The 21,331-nt window shown below is 37.5% G+C and overlaps 1 protein-coding gene across 5 annotated transcripts; it reads left to right on the plus strand.

The window, feature by feature from the left end:
• Window positions 1-1,519: 1,519 nt before the first annotated feature.
• On the plus strand, window positions 1,520-20,589 carry LOC128207872 (histone acetyltransferase KAT6A-like). Of its 5 annotated transcripts, none has more exons than XM_052911054.1 (20): window positions 1,520-1,639; window positions 2,256-2,933; window positions 3,315-3,423; window positions 5,304-5,416; window positions 5,838-5,919; window positions 6,854-6,998; window positions 7,424-7,486; window positions 9,643-10,517; window positions 11,471-11,580; window positions 12,467-12,813; window positions 12,973-13,045; window positions 13,554-13,784; window positions 13,896-13,989; window positions 14,201-14,350; window positions 14,570-14,654; window positions 14,892-15,063; window positions 15,269-15,433; window positions 15,752-15,848; window positions 16,126-16,319; window positions 16,949-20,589. In XM_052911054.1, exons 2-20 carry the CDS (start codon window positions 2,361-2,363, stop codon window positions 19,529-19,531), a joined length of 6,261 nt encoding a protein of 2,086 aa, XP_052767014.1. In that variant the 5' UTR covers window positions 1,520-1,639; window positions 2,256-2,360; the 3' UTR covers window positions 19,532-20,589. The 5 variants fall into 5 exon arrangements, with proteins under 5 accessions (XP_052767014.1, XP_052767021.1, XP_052767029.1 ...); XM_052911061.1 differs by having other exon boundaries at window positions 14,892-15,051; XM_052911069.1 differs by having other exon boundaries at window positions 12,485-12,813.
• Window positions 20,590-21,331: the final 742 nt, after the last annotated feature.

The following is a 21,331-nucleotide window of genomic DNA, read 5'->3' on the forward strand; positions in this document are numbered from 1 at the left end:
ACAGTAAGAGTGCATCTATTGAGACTTGCAAGTGTCAACTGTAATAGGGCTTTAAAATTAAAACAAAATGTGAATGTCTTTATGCACCAGTCAATTGCAACCACGCCCCCACCCCCGCCCCCCCAGGTCCGGGGAATAGCGGGGTCTTTGACTTTCGGTCCAGTCAACCCCGGCTAAAATCCCCGTCCTGCAGGGACGAACAGATGGTAAAATCCCCACAAAATGCCCCCGCACCCCAGGGACCCTAGGTAAGGCCCATTCCCCGCTATATTTAAAGCGAAGACAAAACCACCGCATTCACCCGGACTGCCACCTGAAAGGTAAAAACACGGCCCATTTCCCCGGCTATCCCCGGACCTTGGGGGCCGTGGTTACAATTGACCCGTGCATTATATATGCGGTTGCTGTTGCATTTGCATTAGAACGTTATTTTGTGCAATACTTCGTATATAGAGAATTCATTATAGACAAAATGCCCCCGCACCCCAGGGACCCTAGGTAAGGCCCATTCCCCGCTATATTTAAAGCGAAGACAAAACCACCGCATTCACCCGGACTGCCACCTGAAAGGTAACAACACGGCCCATTTCCCCGGCTATCCCCGGACCTTGGGGGCCGTGGTTACAATTGACCCGTGCATTATCTATGCGGTTGCTGTTGCATTTGCATTAGAACGTTATTTTGTGCAATACTTCGTATATAGAGAATTCATTATAGACAAAATGCCCCCGCACCCCAGGGACCCTAGGTAAGGCCCATTCCCCGCTATATTTAAAGCGAAGACAAAACCACCGCATTCACCCGGACTGCCACCTGAAAGGTAAAAACACGGCCCATTTCCCCGGCTATCCCCGGATCTTGGGGCCGTGGTTACAATTGACCCGTGCATTATCTATGCGGTTGCTGTTGCATTTGCATTAGAACGTTATTTTGTGCAATACTTCGTATATAGAGAATTCATTATAGACATATTGTATAATTTAAATTAGCGTTTGACATCAATTAATCTCGTGTAAATTACGGTTCATTTTTCATTTGGTATAACTGTATGTATAGATTTATATCAGAACCAGAAGACTATTCCGTATGCTTGTCAGTCAACAAAGACAACATTGACTTAACAAAGACATGTAATTTGTACTAAATTACCGCGTTTTTTGAGGAAATGGACAGGTGTTCAATCAAAATACTTAGCCCTACAGTTGACAATGCAGCAGTCAACTATTTTTACGCGAACCTGTATCAATTACTAATATTATCCAATCAAATTCGTTTATGTTATTGACCGTATGCAAACCGTTGAAGAAACAAAAGTATGCAAGAGTTTCAGTCACGTGATTTGTCGAAATAACTATTTCTCACTAATTACTTCTAACATAAAAAAGCTTTTTATTTTACGAACTGATTTTGTTTCATTCATTCCGTTTAAATAATATTCATAGAAAATTGTCCTCTATTTGCTTTGTTTATATGCAGAGTAAAACTAGGTCAAGAAAAATTCTCCCAACCGCTTACCCAGCGTCTGTTGTCCATCGGTAGCCATATTGAATGATGAATCTTGTTTTGAACGAAAGGTCGGAAAGTGCTAAAGTATTTTCTCAAAAATAACATGGTTAAACTCAAAGACAAGAAAAATAAGGTACGTATATGGAATCGCTGTAACACGTTTAATACTAAGATAGACACATGAATGATCCTTTATGTCCCTTTTGTCTGTAAATTCCATTTTTGTATCGGGTAAATGACAACAATTTCCCGAAAAAGTGGTATTTTCTCTCGACTTTTTCTGTAATTGCAAGAAAGGTTTTATTTAAAGAAGTTTACAGTTATCTTCACTATTGTAGTTTTGCACTATCTAACACCTTGGATATGTCGTACACTGTTTCTAAAAATGATTTTTAAATAAAATTAAAACGGTTTTTATCGGCGGCCATTTTGTTTGCCGATTGTTGAAATTGGTGCGATTGAAAGAACTTTGACGTTGTTCCGACAATATAAAAATATGAAACTACTTTGTATAATGTTAATGAATCATTTTTAACCATTTCCAATTGATGACAATGTTGATCTGTTGTTGTTTTTCCTTTCACCTGTTCATAGTGATCAAGATGGTCGCCTTCCCGCCCAGTGTTTTGCATTAAAACATATTTTTCTCTACGATTTCGCTTTAATGATGCAATGTTGGTGATGGATAACAGTTTGTGATTAACATGTTTTTAAACCTTTTTTGACATGGAGGTAATATTTTATTTCAGGTCCACTTTCCCACGGATTAAATCTGGATTTTTCATTAAATATTGAGTAAGATGTGATCAATAAATTGCAAAACAGTGTTACTGTATAACATAACAGTCAAGAAAATGGCCAAGGAAGGTGGTAACAGTGGCGAACATGCCAACCAAACCTATACCAAGTGGCTTTTGGATGCAATTCATAAAGTCAAAAGCCAAAAGCAAAGACCAAATGATGAACGCATTTGCAATGCTGTTCGTCAAATTCACAAAGTTAGCAAAGATTCACTTTTGGAGCAACTTGAACTTGCTGTGCAAGATGGAAGAATATTGAAGGTTATGAATAAAGGAATTTGTTCGTATAGAGATCCTGATATACGGCCACCACCGAAACCGTTAAAAGTGAGTCGTACATCAGATTTGACAAAGTTTGTTGTAAGAGCTGTAAAAAATGGTGATTTAGAGCATGGAATGACTGTCAAACAAATTGAGAAGTATGTGCAGGACTTGTACTCTGTGGAAACGCAAGAGTCCAGCTTTACAGAAAGTTTGAAATCAACAATAAGAAAGGGTATAGTACATGGTATGTTTGAAAAAGATGGCAAATTTATAAAACTGAAGGAGAAAACAATTGCTGGCAGTGGACAAAAAGTTGATGATGATAATTGTGAATATTCATTTTGCTTCGAAGAAGAAAATAAGGTGTGTAGTCAAATACATCAATCTATATATATATAATATATATAGATATCCTACATGAACATGTATCATCCATCCTATTACCATCATCATAGTCATTGTTCTATCAATTGCATCCATTTCAGTCATTGCTTCTGTTGTTTTTGTCATATCATAACATTTTTTATCACGTTTATTGCTACTAATCACAATCATTTCTAACAAACCACATGTTTTGTAACTAAATAACTTGTTCCACAAATTTTCCCTTACATCAAAATAGTGCATGTTATTTTGTATTTTTTTTATTCAATACCTGTTAATTTTTTTGTTTCATACAGTTTATTGATGAGACATGCTTTAACAGGTACTAAACAGATTTTATTAAACAAGCCTATATTATAGGAGGTTTGTCGGCCATGTCCTGTGTGCAGCTTTTGTCTTGGTGATGAGAAAAAGAACAGAGATGGGGACCCTGAAGAGCTTCTCTCATGTGTTGACTGTGGCAACAGCGGTACGTCAAGCATTTGCTTTTTTCTGCAAATATACATAAATATATGTTGGAGAGTTGAGAGTGCTATACAAATGTTTTACTCTCAGTCTCACTTAGGAGATTGTAATTTCAGTGGTACATTTTGTTGACCTAGAAACAGACTCTAGTACTGATTCCACCAAGGATCCAGACTTGAGCACACTAGTATCTGTTTATAGCTGTCTTTACAATCAACTTAACTTTAATTAATATAAAGTTAATTCTTTTAGCTGCTTCATTTTTCTCATTCATTGGCTAAAAATCTAGAGTGTTAGCTTATGAAGACTTAGTATAAAAAGAGGTAATGTTTCTCATTAAATGTTACTTTCATTAAACATTTCTCTGCCATGTTGAAACAACTGGATCCAGGTACATGTAGAATTTACATACTGTTACAGGAGATTGTTTCAATTTCAAGAGGGTTTAATTTTGCCAAAACTTTGACTATTGGAAAGGATTTTTTCTTTATCAATGAGAAAATATCTCCTCATTAGAGAAAATATCTCCTCATTAGAAAAGTCATTGAGATATTGTCAAAATATGAAGTTAAACTTTTAAGGAATATTGTCAAAATATGATGCAAAGGCTCATGCAAATTTTAAAGATTAAATTGAAAATAAGCTGTACGCTTTGAAAATTCTACCTTTTGTCTACCTTTTGTCGTCTAGGGAACTTCTTTAGCCCTAAAAGGCTAAAGGGATTTACTAGCCTTTTAGGGCTAAAGAAGTTCCGTAGACGACAAAAGGTAGACAAAAGGTAGAATTGATAAGAAAACAATTAAAGAGTGGTTCAGAAAAATCTACATTGAAAATGCAGTTTTCTATTTGTTACTTCTACCGTTTGCAAATCAGTTAAGCATTTCAAGACAGGCCTTTTTCTATAGTACCCACGGGTCTGACTATTGGACCGGTTCCTAAAGCAAAATATATGATATTTCTCCAAATTTTCAGAAAGAAATCTCAATCAAAAATATTTTTTTGTATGAAAGTCGTTTTACTGGTACTGGTTCATTCAACATCCTAATAAATTATGTGATGTCAAGTTTTTGGGATAATTGTATTCAGAAATCATTGATTTTCATCACATTCAGAGATCAGTATGAAATATTATCTGTATTATTATTATTGCAATAGATATTTGCACACCAAGAATTGTTTTTTTCAGCCTTTCAGGTCTTATGAAAGGGAAAAGAAACATAATATTTAATAATTTCCTCATTCGCAAAAACTGAAAAGCTTGGTCTTTTAACTTAAAATTTCCAAATTCGAGCATATTTTGCGATAAAATTGTTTATGTTAAAATGTTGAGGGTCTTTTTCCCAAAGTGGGCAGAAAAGGGCCTGAAAGGTTTTAAGCATTGAAAGATCATGGCTTTTGCTCCCTTCAAAGCAGTAAAGATAATTTCAAGTGCAAGATTTGTGGCCACATATTAATGACAAACCATCTGCACAGTCAGCCAAATAGTATTCTTTAACGAGGAAGGAACATAAACCAGCAAAGCTTTCATTCATGACTTTGTACAGTTTGCATTGATTTCACTTCAGTCAACCAATTAAATTTAATGCTTGAGCATGAGCGTCTGATCAACACTGATCATGTTCTTTGTCTGTTTAACACTGTTGAGTGTTCAAACAATTTTATAAAATATTTTATAAGAAACTATCATTTAGATAGACAGATATAAACCAGTCCAGGAACATTCATTTCTAAGTGTATCAATTTCAAATAATTTTAGCAAAAATGAGATGCGACGTGTTTTAACAGATTTCCCAGTCACTGATCTAAAAGATTAAGGCCTAGAAAGAATAAGACTGTTAAAAATACATGTCCAAACTAAAGACATTTTTTTTTTACTTTCAACAGGTCATCCTTCATGCCTGAAGTTTTCAGCAGAACTCACAAAAAATGTCAAGAAGACTCGGTGGCAGTGCATTGAGTGCAAGACCTGTTTCTTCTGTCGAAAAGCTGGAAGAGAGGTGAGCTTACTTGGAAAGATGCATGAAGATATAATGACTTAGGTTAACACAAAAAAGTTTGAGAAAGTCAACAATTGTCATGATCTGTTCTGCCTAAGGAAGAGTTAAATAATAACTGTAGCTTTTACTAAATTGGAAAAGGTTGATAAGATTCAGAGTACATGCAAGTTTTAGGTACAAAAATTAATACAGACAGTTGCAACTTTTTTAACCCTGTTAACAAAGCTGTATTCAAATTAACAATCTACAGCCGATTATTTAAAAGTGGATAATTCTACTAACCAATCAAATCATTTAAATGTGTAAACTTACCAAAAGGTAACCTGTAGACACCTTAACCAAGTATTAAACAATCCACTGCTGAGCTCCTTTTCTGGAAAATTGTTAACTTTGCATTAGCATGTTTCTTTGTTTGATTCAGGACAACATGCTGTTCTGTGATTCCTGTGATAGAGGCTTTCATATGGACTGCTGTGATCCTCCAGTGATAAAAGCACCAAAAGGTAGTACAAAGTTTGTTTGCACACTTGTTAGGTCATCACACAAAACCAGAGCTACAGATAAGGGTCATAGTTGGCATAGGTTCGCTTTCAAATGCGCCAATTACAATAGAAATTCAAACATCTGTTATGTATTGGTACGAATACAAATTGTTTGAAGGGCAGACCATTACTACTATTAATTTACGACAGCGTCTCAAACAACCATGTTGACCAAGTTGAAGATGGCCGCTAAACCAGTGTCGAATCGATTCAACTCCTACACAGTGATTTTCCTTGATGGGTGTTGTGTTTTCTTATGCGACGGAAAGTAAGCGTTGTGCAGTGTTCTTGATCAATTCAGTAATGTGCTAAGTATCGTCTCAATAATATAAAAACACATTTATTTTTTGCACTTTTTCAATAAACTTCATTGAGTTAAACCAAGGTGTACAATATACTTAACAAAATTACCTTAATGCTTTAATACAATACACTTTAAGTCAAAAGTTATCTGTAGCTCTGCATTGACATCTTTGTTGTTATTATTTTAACTCCACCTTAGGTCCACAAGTATTTCCTTGTTAAATGCCTAAATTAGCTGGAGCTTGTTATAGGGTCATGTCATATGTAACAATATACAAGTTGACATAATGATAACTTTTTTTCATGTTGGTAGTAAGTTGATAGGAAACTTCTTAGTTGAGCTTATGTATACACATTCACTATCTGACATTATAGTTTTGTGGTAGTCAGTTGGACTAAAATCAATGATAACTTACACTTAGGCGCACATTGGTCAGAAATGGGCTCCGTTAGAGCAATATTTGATAAGCATATTGAAAGCTAATTGTTGTACCTTCTGTACCCTGTGTGTATGAGTGTTTACATGTGCATGGGTTGAAGGCAATCTTTTTCAGACATTTGTATGAAGGATTCTGTTATTTGCGCTTTTTAGGCCAGTGGGTGTGTAACATCTGTGATCCTGATCGAGGCAGTAAAAAAGGACGGAAATACCTTGAACTTGCTGAAAAATTCAAGAAAGGGCTAACCAAGTCTCCAAAAACACCAGATAGTGCAAAGGCTTTAAAACTTAAAGAAAGGTTGGCACAATTTTCAATCCAACCAAAATATGATTTGAAAGTTCAATGTAACTGGACTAAGGAAATTGAGCAATTTAAAAGGAGTGTTTTCCTAACTAAACAAATAACATATGATCTTGGAATGTTTTTATACTCGTACTGTGAAGAAGTTTGTCCATTTGTGTTCTACAATCTTTTTAGCCTTTTCACTTTTTCAATGAAAATGTCTTTTGTCACAGTGCCTGTTCTGTGTAAACCTTAGAATTATGTAAACATTGAGACAAATATGTGTAACAAGGCCAAACATTCTGGTGTTTACAAGCAATTGTTAATTATATCCCTTGATCAACTTAAGAAATATGGATGAATGTTGCATCATTGCCCCTTGTCTTATTATTAAAATAGAACACTTTACCAAAGCATTAAAATTAGTCGTACTGTTTTAGCTGTCCAACCCCTGGTTGTGATGGGTTAGGAAATATCAACGGCCGGTCCAAACACCACAGAAAGTAAGTACAATGTTGTAAATCATGTAAAATTGTTGTATTTGATACATGTTAATAATTGTTTAAACTTTGAAAAACTGGTTATATGTATTAGAAAGCTGTTATATTTCAGGCAGTTATATTTATTGTTCACTTATCAAGGTCAGAAAAAAAACCACAAACATTATTATGTTATTCAATTTTTAAGGCCTTTACTGCTGTTAAGAGTGTTAAAGACTAAGAAATTTTGTAAAAGCCAACTTCTGCATAAAATTAAAATTATAGGTTAAGTTACCTTTTCATGGCATTTTCTGGATTATTTTTAGATATTTGCTGATAGATAAGGGTTGAATATTTGAGGATATTTTTTATGCTCCCAAAGGTGGGCATATTAAAATCGCACCGTCCGTCTGTCCGACTCTATAACTCAGAATATTATGGACAGATTTTAAAATAACTTGCCACATGTGTTCGGCATACCAAGACGACGTGTCACGTGCAAGAACCGTGTCCCTACCTCTAAGGTCAAGTTCACACTTAGGTGTTTATTCACAATGGAGTGCTGCATATAAGGATACAGAGTATTGGTTGTTATGTCCGGGCTGTAACTTTTTCTTGTATGGACAGATTTTAAAATTACTTGCCACATGTGTTCGACATACCAAGACGACGTGTCACGTGCAAGACCCATGATCCTACCTCTAAGGTCAAGGTCACACTTAGTGTTTATTCCCATTGGAATGCTGCATATAAGGACATAGAGTATAGGTTGTCGTGTCCGGGCTGTAACTTTCCCTTGTATGGACAGATTTTAAAATAACTTGCCACATGTGTTCGGCATACCAAGACGACGTGTCGCGTGCAAGATCCGTGTCCCTATTTCTTAGGTCAAGGTCACACTTAGTGTTTATTCACAATGGAATGCTGCATATAACGACATAGAGTATAGGTTGTCGTGTCCGGGCTGTAACTTTCCCTTGTATGGACAGATTTTAAAATAACTTGCCACATGTGTTCCACATACCAAGACAACGTGTCGCATGGAAGAACCGTGTCCCTACCTCTAAGGTCAAGGTCACACTTAGGTGTTTATTCACAATGGAATGCTGCATATAAGGATACAGAGTATTGGTTGTTATGTCCGGGCTGTAACTTTTTCTTGTATGGACAGATTTTAAAATTACTTGCCACATGTGTTCGACATACCAAGACGACGTGTCACGTGCAAGACCCATGATCCTACCTCTAAGGTCAAGGTCACACTTAGTGTTTATTCCCATTGGAATGCTGCATATAAGGACATAGAGTATAGGTTGTCGTGTCCGGGCTGTAACTTTCCCTTGTATGGACAGATTTTAAAATAACTTGCCACATGTGTTCGGCATACCAAGACGACGTGTCGCGTGCAAGATCCGTGTCCCTATTTCTTAGGTCAAGGTCACACTTAGTGTTTATTCACAATGGAATGCTGCATATAACGACATAGAGTATAGGTTGTCGTGTCCGGGCTGTAACTTTCCCTTGTATGGACAGATTTTAAAATAACTTGCCACATGTGTTCCACATACCAAGACAACGTGTCGCATGGAAGAACCGTGTCCCTACCTCTAAGGTCAAGGTCACACTTAGGTGTTTATTCACAATGGAATGCTGCATATAAGGATACAGAGTATTGGTTGTTATGTCCGGGCTGTAACTTTTTCTTGTATGGACAGATTTTAAAATTACTTGCCACATGTGTTCGACATACCAAGACGCCGTGTCACGTGCAAGACCCATGATCCTACCTCTAAGGTGAAAGATACACTTTGTGTTTATTCACAATGGAAGGCTGAATATAAGGACATAAGAATGTAGGTTGTCAAGTATGGGTGGTATTTTTTTATGTTCAGAGGCAATTTAAAATAACTTGCGATATGTATTTGTTTGATCTTATACTTTTCATGTACTGACCTTGTTCATAGGTCAATGTCACATTCAGGGGCATTCGTCACATACTGTGACAGCTCTTGTTTATTAAATTGTTGATCTAATTATGAGTTCCTGTTTAATTTCGGGTATTTTGAAACAGTTTGTAATAGCAATGCACATAAATATGTAACCAGACTTTAACTTTTGAGTTAAAGTTTGTGTAACGAAGTGCATTTGAAGCATGATGTATAAGCAGTAATTGTTTTCAGGCAGTACCAGTGCCCTAGAATTCCACCAAACCACAGGATACCAAAGAAACTAGGGCGCAAGAGGCTTGGCAGTGACCTTGATAGCAGCTCTGGTAAACTAGTGGTCCAAGCAAAACTGCATTCTCGGGTTCCTGCCCAGGAATCCAGTTCTAGTGATAGTGAAAATGAAAGCACCTTTGAATCACTTGCAGCACTAAGTAAACCTAAAGGTTTAGTGGACGGTCTGTCTAAATTTTTTACACCTTCTGATAAACGTAAGTCTCGTGTTTCACTAAGCTCCAGTGCCACCCTAGTCCAGATAAAAAGCTCTAAGCCCACCAGTTTGATGACACAGACTAAGTCTCAAAGTCAGTCATGTAAGGCAGCAAGTAAATTAATCAGGAAATCTAAACTATACAATGTCCATAGAAAGAGGCGAAAGTTAATTGAGCCACCAGGAACAGGGCAACTTAAAGGACTTTTTGATGGTCTTTCACACATATTCACAGCACAAGGGGAAAGAAAACGTTCTATGGCTGTGTATAGTAACTCTCAAAAACGTAAAAAACTGATGGCAGATTGTGATAATTTGATTTCTCAATCAAAATGTGATAATTCTTTTTCTGGAAGTGATGTTAAGGACACTTTAACCAGTAGGCACTCTGTGATTGATGGCAAAATAGCCAATGCTGACTTGTTAACTCGAGGTCGATGGTGTGGCAGGGGGAGTTCTGGGTTTGCCAGTGCATCTCCTCATTCACGGTTCAGACTGCCATATCGTGATGACTTGATGCTTGACAGCTATCAGTCGGACCAGTACTCTTCAACAAGCTGCGACACTGGCTCCCCCACACGCAGCGTCTCCAGTGACTTGGGCATGGGGCGGGGCAAGAAGGGTAAGCGTCAACTCAATGGTTGGCTGTTTCCTGTGATAATAGCAGCTAGATTGCTAGTACGATCTTTACTTCTAGTAGACTTCATAGAGGGAGTTTGTTCTACCTTATCACTCACCTAATACTTCCATAATTCATCAGTGTGTATGCATGCTTACCTGAGTGGGTGTCTTGATCACTTGTCTATGTTGACATCACAAGCTCCTGTCATTCACGTTCCTTGTGCTGGCGCCTCTCTGCCTTAACTGCATGAACAGGTGTAGGAAGTGCTTTGCTACGTTGATAAATCTGGAAATGGACGTGGGCTTCAAAATTTACAAAGAAACATACTGCAACTGGAGCTTTTTGAAACGCAAGATTGCCAAAAAAGCTAGTGAATGCGCATAGCTTAAAATGGTTCAAAGGTGCTAAAGCTGCTATGGTTTAGTTATGGCAGAGTGGTGTTCACTCATTGTTCATATCATCACATCCTCCCGGTGCACTGCTTATCTAACCTTGCATGTGTTCAATTATTTGATCCTTTTCCATTTATATAATTTTTATTAGTGTTATTTGAGACTCTCCGTTGCCAGGTTGTGTTCATTTTAGTTTTATTTATATCGCTGATATTTGTTTTCCTGATCATGGTGCCTAACTTAGAAACTTTCATAGCAGACTGAACAATATTATTAAAAACTACTTGACATTTATGTTAACTTGAATCTCTAAAAGATACATACGTAAACACAATCACACTCATGCACACACACATGGTTTTATTTGATTCTGTATATCAGTTGTATTGAATACAAAAAAAAAATGAATATATTTTCTATAATTTCCAGCAGTATATCCCATTAGACACAAACCCAATATAATTAGAAAATGTTTCTACTGTTTTCTACCATATTGACTATACAATAAAAGAATGTTTTGGTGAGAAGTGGTTTATATTGTGTGTGGTTGTTGTGTTGCAGACTCTGAGGATGGTGGTGTATGTGAGAGCATGCTGCCCCCAGGGGTGGAGCAGGAGGATGTGGACCTATTTAACCAAGCCCAGACTCGAGCAATAGAAACACTCAACCAGGTATGCTACACTCTATCCAATGGTCAGGGTCTAATTGTATGACCTACTTCAAAGGTAAATGGTCTCAGTGGATTTCATGTTCAAATGGTCATGGTTTAGGATTCATTTTGGACCAAGTGTTTTGTGAATGAATGCTAGAGCATTTTCATATTGTGCATGATGTTTATGCAAGTGCTTCAAAGAGTGAACATTTAGTCAAAGTTAGTTTGAAGTTTTATAGCTAAAAAGCATGCACACATCAATGCTTATCTAAATAAAAGATAATCAATCATGTATTTGGTTACAAATTGCCTCGGTTTCTTTCGGGCTTCTCCTTTAGAGAATTTGCTTGCTTATTGTTCAGCAGCTCTACACTGTAAACGTGTGTTACTTGCCTGTAAACATTTTATGCAAAGGATTTCAAATTCAGTTGTATTAAAGAAAGTAGTACCTTTGCATGCAGTGCACCTCTTATTGTTGATTAGTTTATTCATTTATTCATATTAGTACATAGACTTTTTTGTTTATGGATAATGGTGTATTATTATATCATTTGTAACTTATTTGCATTACCAGTTTTCTGTTGTTGTTTTTTGTTTTATCTGTAATCACATTTATATTCCATACCATTGTGTATTTAGTTTGAAAAGACTCAAGCTCTGCTTATTAGAGATCTTGTTGCCAAACTGATAATGCTTGAATCTTTCTTCCTGGAGTTATGTGGCTGCAACACATAACTGGAAAAAATTAAACCTATTAAATGGAGCATATTAGTTTGCTGCAAAGCTGTAACATACTGTTGTATATAATCTTGCACAGTAGCTTGAGCCTGGCTGTATGATGAGTTTGCTTGCTTGCCTGTTGTAGTGTGGTTCTGATGTTGTATTGTTGCCCTGTTGGGTGACAGCTGTCTGCTGGTTTCCAGGAGTTGGCTGAGCAGCAGGCACGAAGGGATGGCAAACCAACATCTTCACACTCCCAGCCCTGCCAGGAGGAAATCAAGACAGACCCAGTGAGCCCTGTCCCTGGCCCCACCCCTGTAGGGTCAGCTGCAACACCAGGGCCAGGGTCTACCACACCCCTCAAATCCTCCCAGTCCAGTGTGGGCACCAGTCAGCCTCCCCCAACCCCCAGTACCTCCACATCAATAGCAGGTCAGCTGCCCTCCCAGGGAAGATACCCACCATGTATAGAGTTTGGAAAATACGAGATAAACACCTGGTACTCCTCACCATACCCACAAGAATATGCCAGGTAAATAATTGACACAAAGCCATTCTGGTGTCGGATTAGATATGTAGTATTTGCACTTAACCATGACGATACAATATTGAATAGATTATACTGACTGTTACTGAATGAATTTGTTAAGTTGCTTATTTTTGTTTTGTAATTACATTTATAACATTTCAGGTTGTCAAAGTTATACATCTGTGAATATTGCTTGAAGTACATGAAAAGCAGGAGCGTTCTTCAAAGGCATATGGTAATGTATTTTCACTTGTCAAGTGGATCTTTTGGCAATATCTGTCAGTGATGGTGTGACAGACTATGCCTATATTTTATTGCTCTTAGATTTCTAAGCATTTTTAATGTGTCCCTTGCAAATCATGGCTTTTCTGTGGCATCATCAGCATGATGACCCATGACTGATTTTAGGGTAATGGTGACCTTGACAAGAATAATGAAGGGTGCTCTTGACAGGCAACAGATCTGATTCGCTGGCACATTTCTCTCGCATATTGAGCAGATTGATTGGTGTTTTAAGCATCTGACAGCATCATATACCTCTTTTGTCTGTATTGAAAAGTGTTTCACCCTAAAACCTATTTAAACATTTAGTTGATTGATTCAGGTGCTCTTGTGTGCATTGAACAACAGCTATGCACTGGCTTGTGGAAAACGGCATTTCATATTTTCTGATTTTGTTAATATTGCAAATAACAGAACTGGTTCCAAATAATCATAATAATGGAGGAAAACTTTTGTTCCAGAATAAGTGTGGTCTGCAGCACCCGCCAGCCAATGAGATCTACCGGCACAATAACCTGTCAGTGTTTGAGGTGGACGGCAATGTGAGCAAGATCTACTGTCAGAACCTGTGTCTACTGGCTAAACTGTTCCTTGATCACAAAACACTCTACTATGACGTTGAACCCTTCCTCTTTTATGCCATCACACAGAATGATGAGGAGGGTTGCCATCTGGTCGGATACTTTTCAAAGGTAGGGTTTTTGCATAACATTCTACTGTACACGTACATAATTTTACACCATGATAAGTGATGCATGTATTTAAACAGATTTCTCTTTATAACTGAGCAATTTCCATTACAGGAGAAACACTGTCAACAGAAGTACAATGTTTCCTGCATCATGACTATGCCCCAATACCAAAGAAAAGGCTATGGCCGGTTTCTCATCGACTTCAGTAAGTTGTAAAGTGATGTTTCTTAGCATCGTTTGATCTTAAATTATTTTAATATCATTATGAGAACCATCACAACTGTATAACAGTTCTAGATGCTCACCATTTCATTACAGAAAATATATCTACCTAAATGGTATCCATAGTTACTTGAATCATGAATAATGAGTAGATGCTTTAGAGAGTTTTGTAACTCTTATGTCATGTTACTCAGGCTACCTGTTGTCTCGGCGTGAGGGTCAGACAGGCTCCCCAGAGAAGCCCCTGTCCGACCTAGGCCGAGTCAGCTACCAGGCATATTGGCGCAGTGTCATCCTGGAGTACATTGCAAACTGCCCGGCTGAGACATCCATCACCATCAAAGGTATCAATTAATCATATCGCATAACTTATTTTATGCTCAGAAATTACATACTTTTATATCCTGGACATATATACATAATTACAATGGTATTCTTGATTGTATTACTGAATAATTATTACATTTTTGAACATCAAAACCTACAAAATTTTATTTAAAGGTTCTGTTGCACATAAAGGTTTTGTAGCACATGCACAGATTTAACTTGTATGGTAATTACAGGAATAAGCCGGCAGACAGGAATGTGTCCTCAAGACATCACTCAGACGCTACACCTCCTAGCCATGATCAAATGCCGCAATGAAAAGTAAATATAAAATCAGATGCAATTCTTACCTAATAATATTAAAGTTATAAATTAATACAAAGGTTCTGTTATACAATTCAGAGACATGTAGTATACATGGAATTGACACTTTCAAAATATTGATTAATCATTTACATTTTTACAAAATGAGTCGACTTCAAAACAGAACATAAACGTTTCAACGGAAAGTTGATAAGTCATAGAAACACCACTTATTGTTTTCCATCTTGTTTTAAGGGTTGTGGTGATGGTGAACCGGCCATTAGTGGATGATCACATGGAGAGGCTGCAGTCTGGCCGCTCCCGGAGGTTGGACCTAAACCCAGACGCTCTCAAATGGACCCCGCTTATCTCCAGCCAAAGTCTTGCAGAGGAAGAGAAAAACACGGAAAATGAGGTCAGTAATCATGTAAGTGGACTCTTTCTTCTTTAGCATGCTTCCATCACTTGCTTTCACATTTGAGGCGATGAAGCTTTTCACTTATCTTGAACTTTTGCTTGGCAATGGTTATTTGCAGTTTCAACTTTAAAGTAAATTATTTCTCAATGTAATTGATGATATAATTAATGACAGCTAGAATGGTTACATCCTTCTTTCTACTGTTTACTTGCAGCTGAGGAAGATGTCAAAACTTGTAAGCAGCATGTCTCATGAGTTTGGGAGCAGCCCGATCAAGAGTGACCTGGATGGCTCGTATCTGAGCCCTATCAAAGAGGTTGTGGAGGTCACAGACAGCACCCCTGTTAAAACACCTCCCTCTCCCAAAGACAAACTCCAGGTACAATATCTTAAATTTAATTTACAGCTTGTTTGGCTATGTGGGTTTTTTTCAAAATTATAAAAGACTTAATATTGAAAAGGATATTAAATTAGTGGAATCGTTATCTTGCTTATGAAAAATAAGTGTAAACATTGAAACTTCAGAAATTATTTATGAACATTCAAAATATGTACAAGGACTGTCTCTTGTTCCAAGTATTCCACAAACATTACTGTATGCCTTGATTGTGTTCCCTTTTTCATTTTAGAAACCAAATAGTATCCCCAAATATTGGATTTGCATATATATTAAATGGTATGTTTACTTATTGTACAGGTGCGTAAGAAAAGGGGACGGAAGAGGCGATTGCAGAACAACCATGTGGGACCAGAAGATAAGAGGACTAAATATGACTCTGATGCCGAAGATGAAGGTAACAGTGTACTCTCCTGAACTCTTGTCATATAAAATGTATATGTTTAAATTTATACAGGAAAAATTTCCTCTATAAATACATCTTTGAAATAAGTTCATAATTTTCAAGTCAATAGATAATATATATACATTTAGAATTAAAGATAGTATAAATGTACCTATTCATTGTATTTTTCCATTTGCCCATTAAAGGAAAAACAACTTATGCATTGTGAAAAGTATAAATGAGCAACTTTAAAGCTTCACAAATGTGACCCCTCCCCTTCATATTTCAGATTCTGGTGATGATGAGAGCATGGACACCAGGAATGCATCCTTCCTGACGAGTCGCTCTATGGCTGACTCCGATCTATCCATGAACAATCCCCTCCTGTCCCCCATTGTTGAAAAACCTCGTAGTCGAGGATGGCCTAAAGGTGTGCCAAGAAAAAGGAAGGATGAATCACCGGCTTCTCACATAAAAGATAAAGTGAGTTTTGTTCTCATTCAATATACCGTATTTATGATGGTCGATCTGAAGGAAAAAAAAGTGTGAAATTTTGATGTCTATAATCACGACAGAACTTAAAATCTTTAAAACTAGGAGTGCATCTAAAGATATAATGATAATTTCATATATCCTAAGGCTGTCAGTGGTCGAAATTAGTACAAGCCCGCAAGCCCTTCACTGGTAAAATGTCTTTCAGGCTTGTGCATATTCTGAATTTTATATAGCAGGGCTTGTTAAAAAATTTGATGTCAAGCAATAGTATTAAAATTCAGGCTTGTTCATCCAAAAGTATAATTTCGATGACAGCGGTTGTTCATTTAATGTTTGTGATAGATTTGAGGTGTAACTGATGTCTATTTGTTTTCTTGGTTAAAATCGACTTTAAAATCTTCATTATGGTCAGTATGGCACCAAAGGTTCGGTTTGTAACTTATTCTTAATTTGTTTAAATTCTTATTTAATGGCGAATCATGTTGGACCCTTTCTATACTTAAGGGGAAATAGTTTTCTGTTTAATATGTGTTTAAATGTCATATTTAATAATAATTGTGTTGTACCATGTTGACAACAAGTTTTTTGTAAGTGTATTGTACTCTTGAAAATTGCAGCTTCCTAAAGCACGGGGTCGTGGACGAGGTCGAGGGCGCAGACCAGGCCGCCCACCACGTATAGCAGCTGATAGTGGCCTAGATAAGCCAGTCCTGTCCAGCTTGGATGAACTAGGAACCGAAAAGGATGAAAATGAAACAAACGAATTACATACTGACAACTCCCGCTACAGAGATAGACAGCTTCCCAATGGCGAGTTGAACTTATCCAGTGCATCTTCAAGTAGTGATAGTGAAAGTGAAGCTGATAGTAAATCTAATAGAAACACATTGTCTCCTGCAATTCGTCGAAGAAGTAATGCTAAAAATGGTGCAAGAAACACTGGATCAGAAGATCAAAACATAGGTTCAGAAATTCTGAACCATAAATCACCAGTGAAAGGTGATCAAAAAGTGACCCAAAAATCCTTGAGTCCGTCAAGTACTGAAGGTGTGCGGGATAACTGTACTCCAGAAGTGCCAGCTCATGTTCCTAGTCCATTACCTGTGCTACCAGAGTCAGGTTCTGAGTGTGTGTCAGACTCCATTAGTGATGATGTGCCTTCACTCACTCCACAAGTTCCTACCCCACACAGTATTGACAGTTATGATGGACCTGTGGATAAGGGCCTTGAGGAAGTTCCACCTAAAAGTCCACAGACATCTGTAAATAACCAGTCTCATAGCGCAAACACTGAACAAACAAATGGTAATACCTCTAATACAGATACTCTATTAAGTAGTGGGCAGCAGCATAAAGACCAAACTCTTGTTCCATGTGATACTTCTAATAGTGCAAAATTAAATGAGAGTGTTTCTTCAGAGACTGAAGAATTGATCGCAGACTCAAGTGCTTTAGCGAGTAGTAGCATTGTTGAACAAATGGCAAATGAAGACTTAGAAAATGAAATGGATGATTGTGATGAAATTGACAATAATTCAATGGGTGATATTCCTAGTGATGACAATTTACAAGACTTTGACAGTGATACCTCCACTCAAGAAGCTTTACGGGCCACTGAAAACCTTGAACAAGTTATAGCAGCAGAACTAAATAGCAGTCTTGAACAACCCGATGAAACTCAGAATGCAGCATCTGCTCTGACCAGTGATACTTTAGTCCAGAGGGAGGAGTCAATGCACATAGACAATATGGTTAATGTGGCCAGTGTAGGAAGTGTACATAGCATCCATAGTGTGAATGTTCCCAGTGTGGAGCAGCCGGTGCCCCAGACAGAACATCCTCTGCCCAGCCCCAGGCACCCCCACCCAAGCCCTCACAACATGGTGATCCCCCACCATCCAAGCCCCCACCAGCCAGGACCAAGTCCTCACTTGCCCAGTCCACATCACACCATGAGTCCACATCATACCCTGAGTCCACACCACAATGTCAGTCCACAGTGCAATCAGATGACTAACCAGATGTTCTCACCTAACCAGCAAATGAACAATATGAACAATACAGGAATGCCTAGTAATAGGTATGGTAGTGATATTGATGTTAACCAGTTATCTGGACTTGAATCTCCAACATCAATGAGCAGTACTGAGCTGCAAAACACATCCGGTGATAACAGTCTGCAGCAGCATAGGCAGCAGCAGCCACCACCACCACCACAACAGATGGGACCTTTAAACCCTGTTCTAACAGACTGTGCACAACAACAGCAGCAGCAGCAACAGCAAAACGCACAACAACCTCAGTTGTTTAACAGCAATCAATTCTTGAACAATTCAATGCCGATCTCATATAGTGGAACTTCTTACATGGATACAGTTAATTCAGCCATGTTATCTAATACTGCATATATGCCCATTGTATCAAGTGCATCAATGAACTTCATGACACCGAACAATTTCTCTCAAGTGTTGCTGCAGCCAACTCAACCACAGCAGACCCAAAGACTTTCACACAACAACACACCATGTCCAACCAATGTGCGACAGGCCAATCCAGGATTTGAAAATCGCCAGAATAGCTGCAGCTTGGCCAAACTTCAGCAGATGGCTAACGGTATGATGGAGATGATGCCCGGGGAGAACCAGCAGATGACACCGCCCCCTCTCACCCCACCCCCCAGTGTGAGTAGCATGTCCACCCCTACCTCAATGATGAGGGCCATGCAGACACCCAACGCTGTCCAGCAGTCCATGCAGCAGCAACAGCAGCAATTCAATAGACAATACCAGCGACCTAACAAATCCAGCTCTTCAAAACAGAAAAGTGCTAATGTGACTGCTGGACAGAACTTGTCTTTCTCTCCAAATGTTGCTATTCAACCAAATACGAACATGATACCAAGATATGACATCATGAACAGTTATCGTATGCAACAGCCTATGCTAAACACGGGCTACATCACAGCAAATCCAGGTTTTATTAACCCATTAAGGCAACCCAACTTGCCCATGCAAGTGAGTCTCAATATGAACATGAATGCTATCAACCCACTTCCAATGAACCCAATGAATATGAACCCCCAGCAACACTTTCAGCAGCACATGCAGGCGCCTCAGTCCAACAATATGTACACCACATACGGATATATTAATGGTGGTCTTCAGAATACATTAAACATGAATATGAATATGAGGCGTTAAGACTTGTCAGCTAGTGAAAGTGCTCATTAATTAAAACACATGTAGAATTTTTGTACTTCATTAATCCTCTTCAGGGTACTCGAACATCACTTATAAATTTAGTTGTCAATTTCAAGTAACTGTTGTATTTTATAAGACGAGTTGTTCAACTTATGCAACATATTATGTACTAGAACTACTTCTGTATAATTTGTGGGCTGGTCTCAGATTTTTTAATCATAATACATTAACTGTTGTTCTTCATACTTATCATTCCATCATCCCTTCATTTTTGCTAAATCCCATGTTTTTGTGAAAAAATGAGGCATTTATATTAGTTTTAAGAAAAATGAAATTTCATATATGTAACATGTTTTTAATAGCAACTCTTTTATTTTTTTATTTTTCATCTGTGTTTTCTACTTGATGACTAGTTAAATGGCATATGTCTTAGTTGCTACTGGGAGTTAACACGTTGAACCAATGTGCTAAGTGTTCTAGTCCTGTAAGCCTGTCTTTGGTATAGCTGTCTGACATGGTTTACCTTGCCTATTTGCCATAAGTATTACAGTCAGCAGTAACGGTTGCCTTCTGTATATTTTGTGTGTATATTTTTGCTCGACCAGCATCAAATGATGTAGTCTTAATGGTGTTGATTGCACTCATTCCATGCAAGCTTTCTTTAGAACTAGGAGTGCATCTTAAGAGATTATGATCATTTCATATATTCTAAGGTTGTTCATTTAATGTTTGTGATAGATTATTAAAATTATTTCTTGTGTTTTTATGGTTTATTTATTTTATGAAATTAGGATGTGTTGTACAGAATATATTTTGTTGCCCACATTCAGGTTAAAGTCATTGGGTTATTTAAATGTCTTGATGGTATGCAGAATCTCTCTGTCAGATCTTTTTGATACTTACAAAGTATATATTTTGAGAAGGTAAAATGTCATCATATTTGATCATGCCTCATTTTAGTCATCATCACTTACTATTTTGTCTTATTTGTACATACTGAACTCCAATTGTGGATTGTGCATTTACTATTTAATTAAAGAACAATTTGTTGAATTTTACAGCTAGTTGTTTGTTTTGTTGATGTCATTAAACTGAGCCAATGGTGAAAAAAGAAAACCTTTTCTTGAAGTCTCAACTGAAACTTTCTGTTCGAAAATGGCCCTTTAAAAAGATGCAAAATATAGCTAGGAAAATTGATGAAATTTGAGATAGTTATAGACTGAGAAGCAAATGCAGTAAAGTACTTGAAATAGCGGCAGGCAGGCTATGAAAGACGAATAAATATTGTGCCATATTGATAACAAGTTCTGGTGATATTGTTTACCAGGAAATGAATCAACCCCTTTTAAAAGTAGAATGGTTGGCTTTTATTGTAAGTATAATTTGAAAATAACCAGGCCACAGAACTGCACAACTGGATGTTTGTGGCTCACACGAATATTGTCCAGTCCCTTCTAGAAGAGCTTGTTCCACAAAGTGAAATATAGCCTGTTACCCTAACCCTAGTTCACATCTAGGGTCAGTACATTTCATGGTGATAATGAGCAGAAGACAAAAAATATTCATATGCTGCCAAAGGTTGGCGCATAGTTAACACACTGACACAACTTTGTCTTCGCAATAACTTGTGTTATTCTTGATGGGATTCATTTAAACTTCCAAGAATTGTAGAGAATTATGGGAAAGTGTGACACACAATTCATACTAATTCAAAGATCAAGGTCACACGTCCTAATGCAAAGTGGATTTCATAGCATGCTGAATAATGTCCTTTCCATAATGTTTTAACTATTAATGGAA

The sequence above is a fragment of the Mya arenaria genome, chromosome 2, assembly GCF_026914265.1.
Source record: "Mya arenaria isolate MELC-2E11 chromosome 2, ASM2691426v1".
Classification (NCBI taxonomy): domain Eukaryota; kingdom Metazoa; phylum Mollusca; class Bivalvia; order Myida; family Myidae; genus Mya; species Mya arenaria.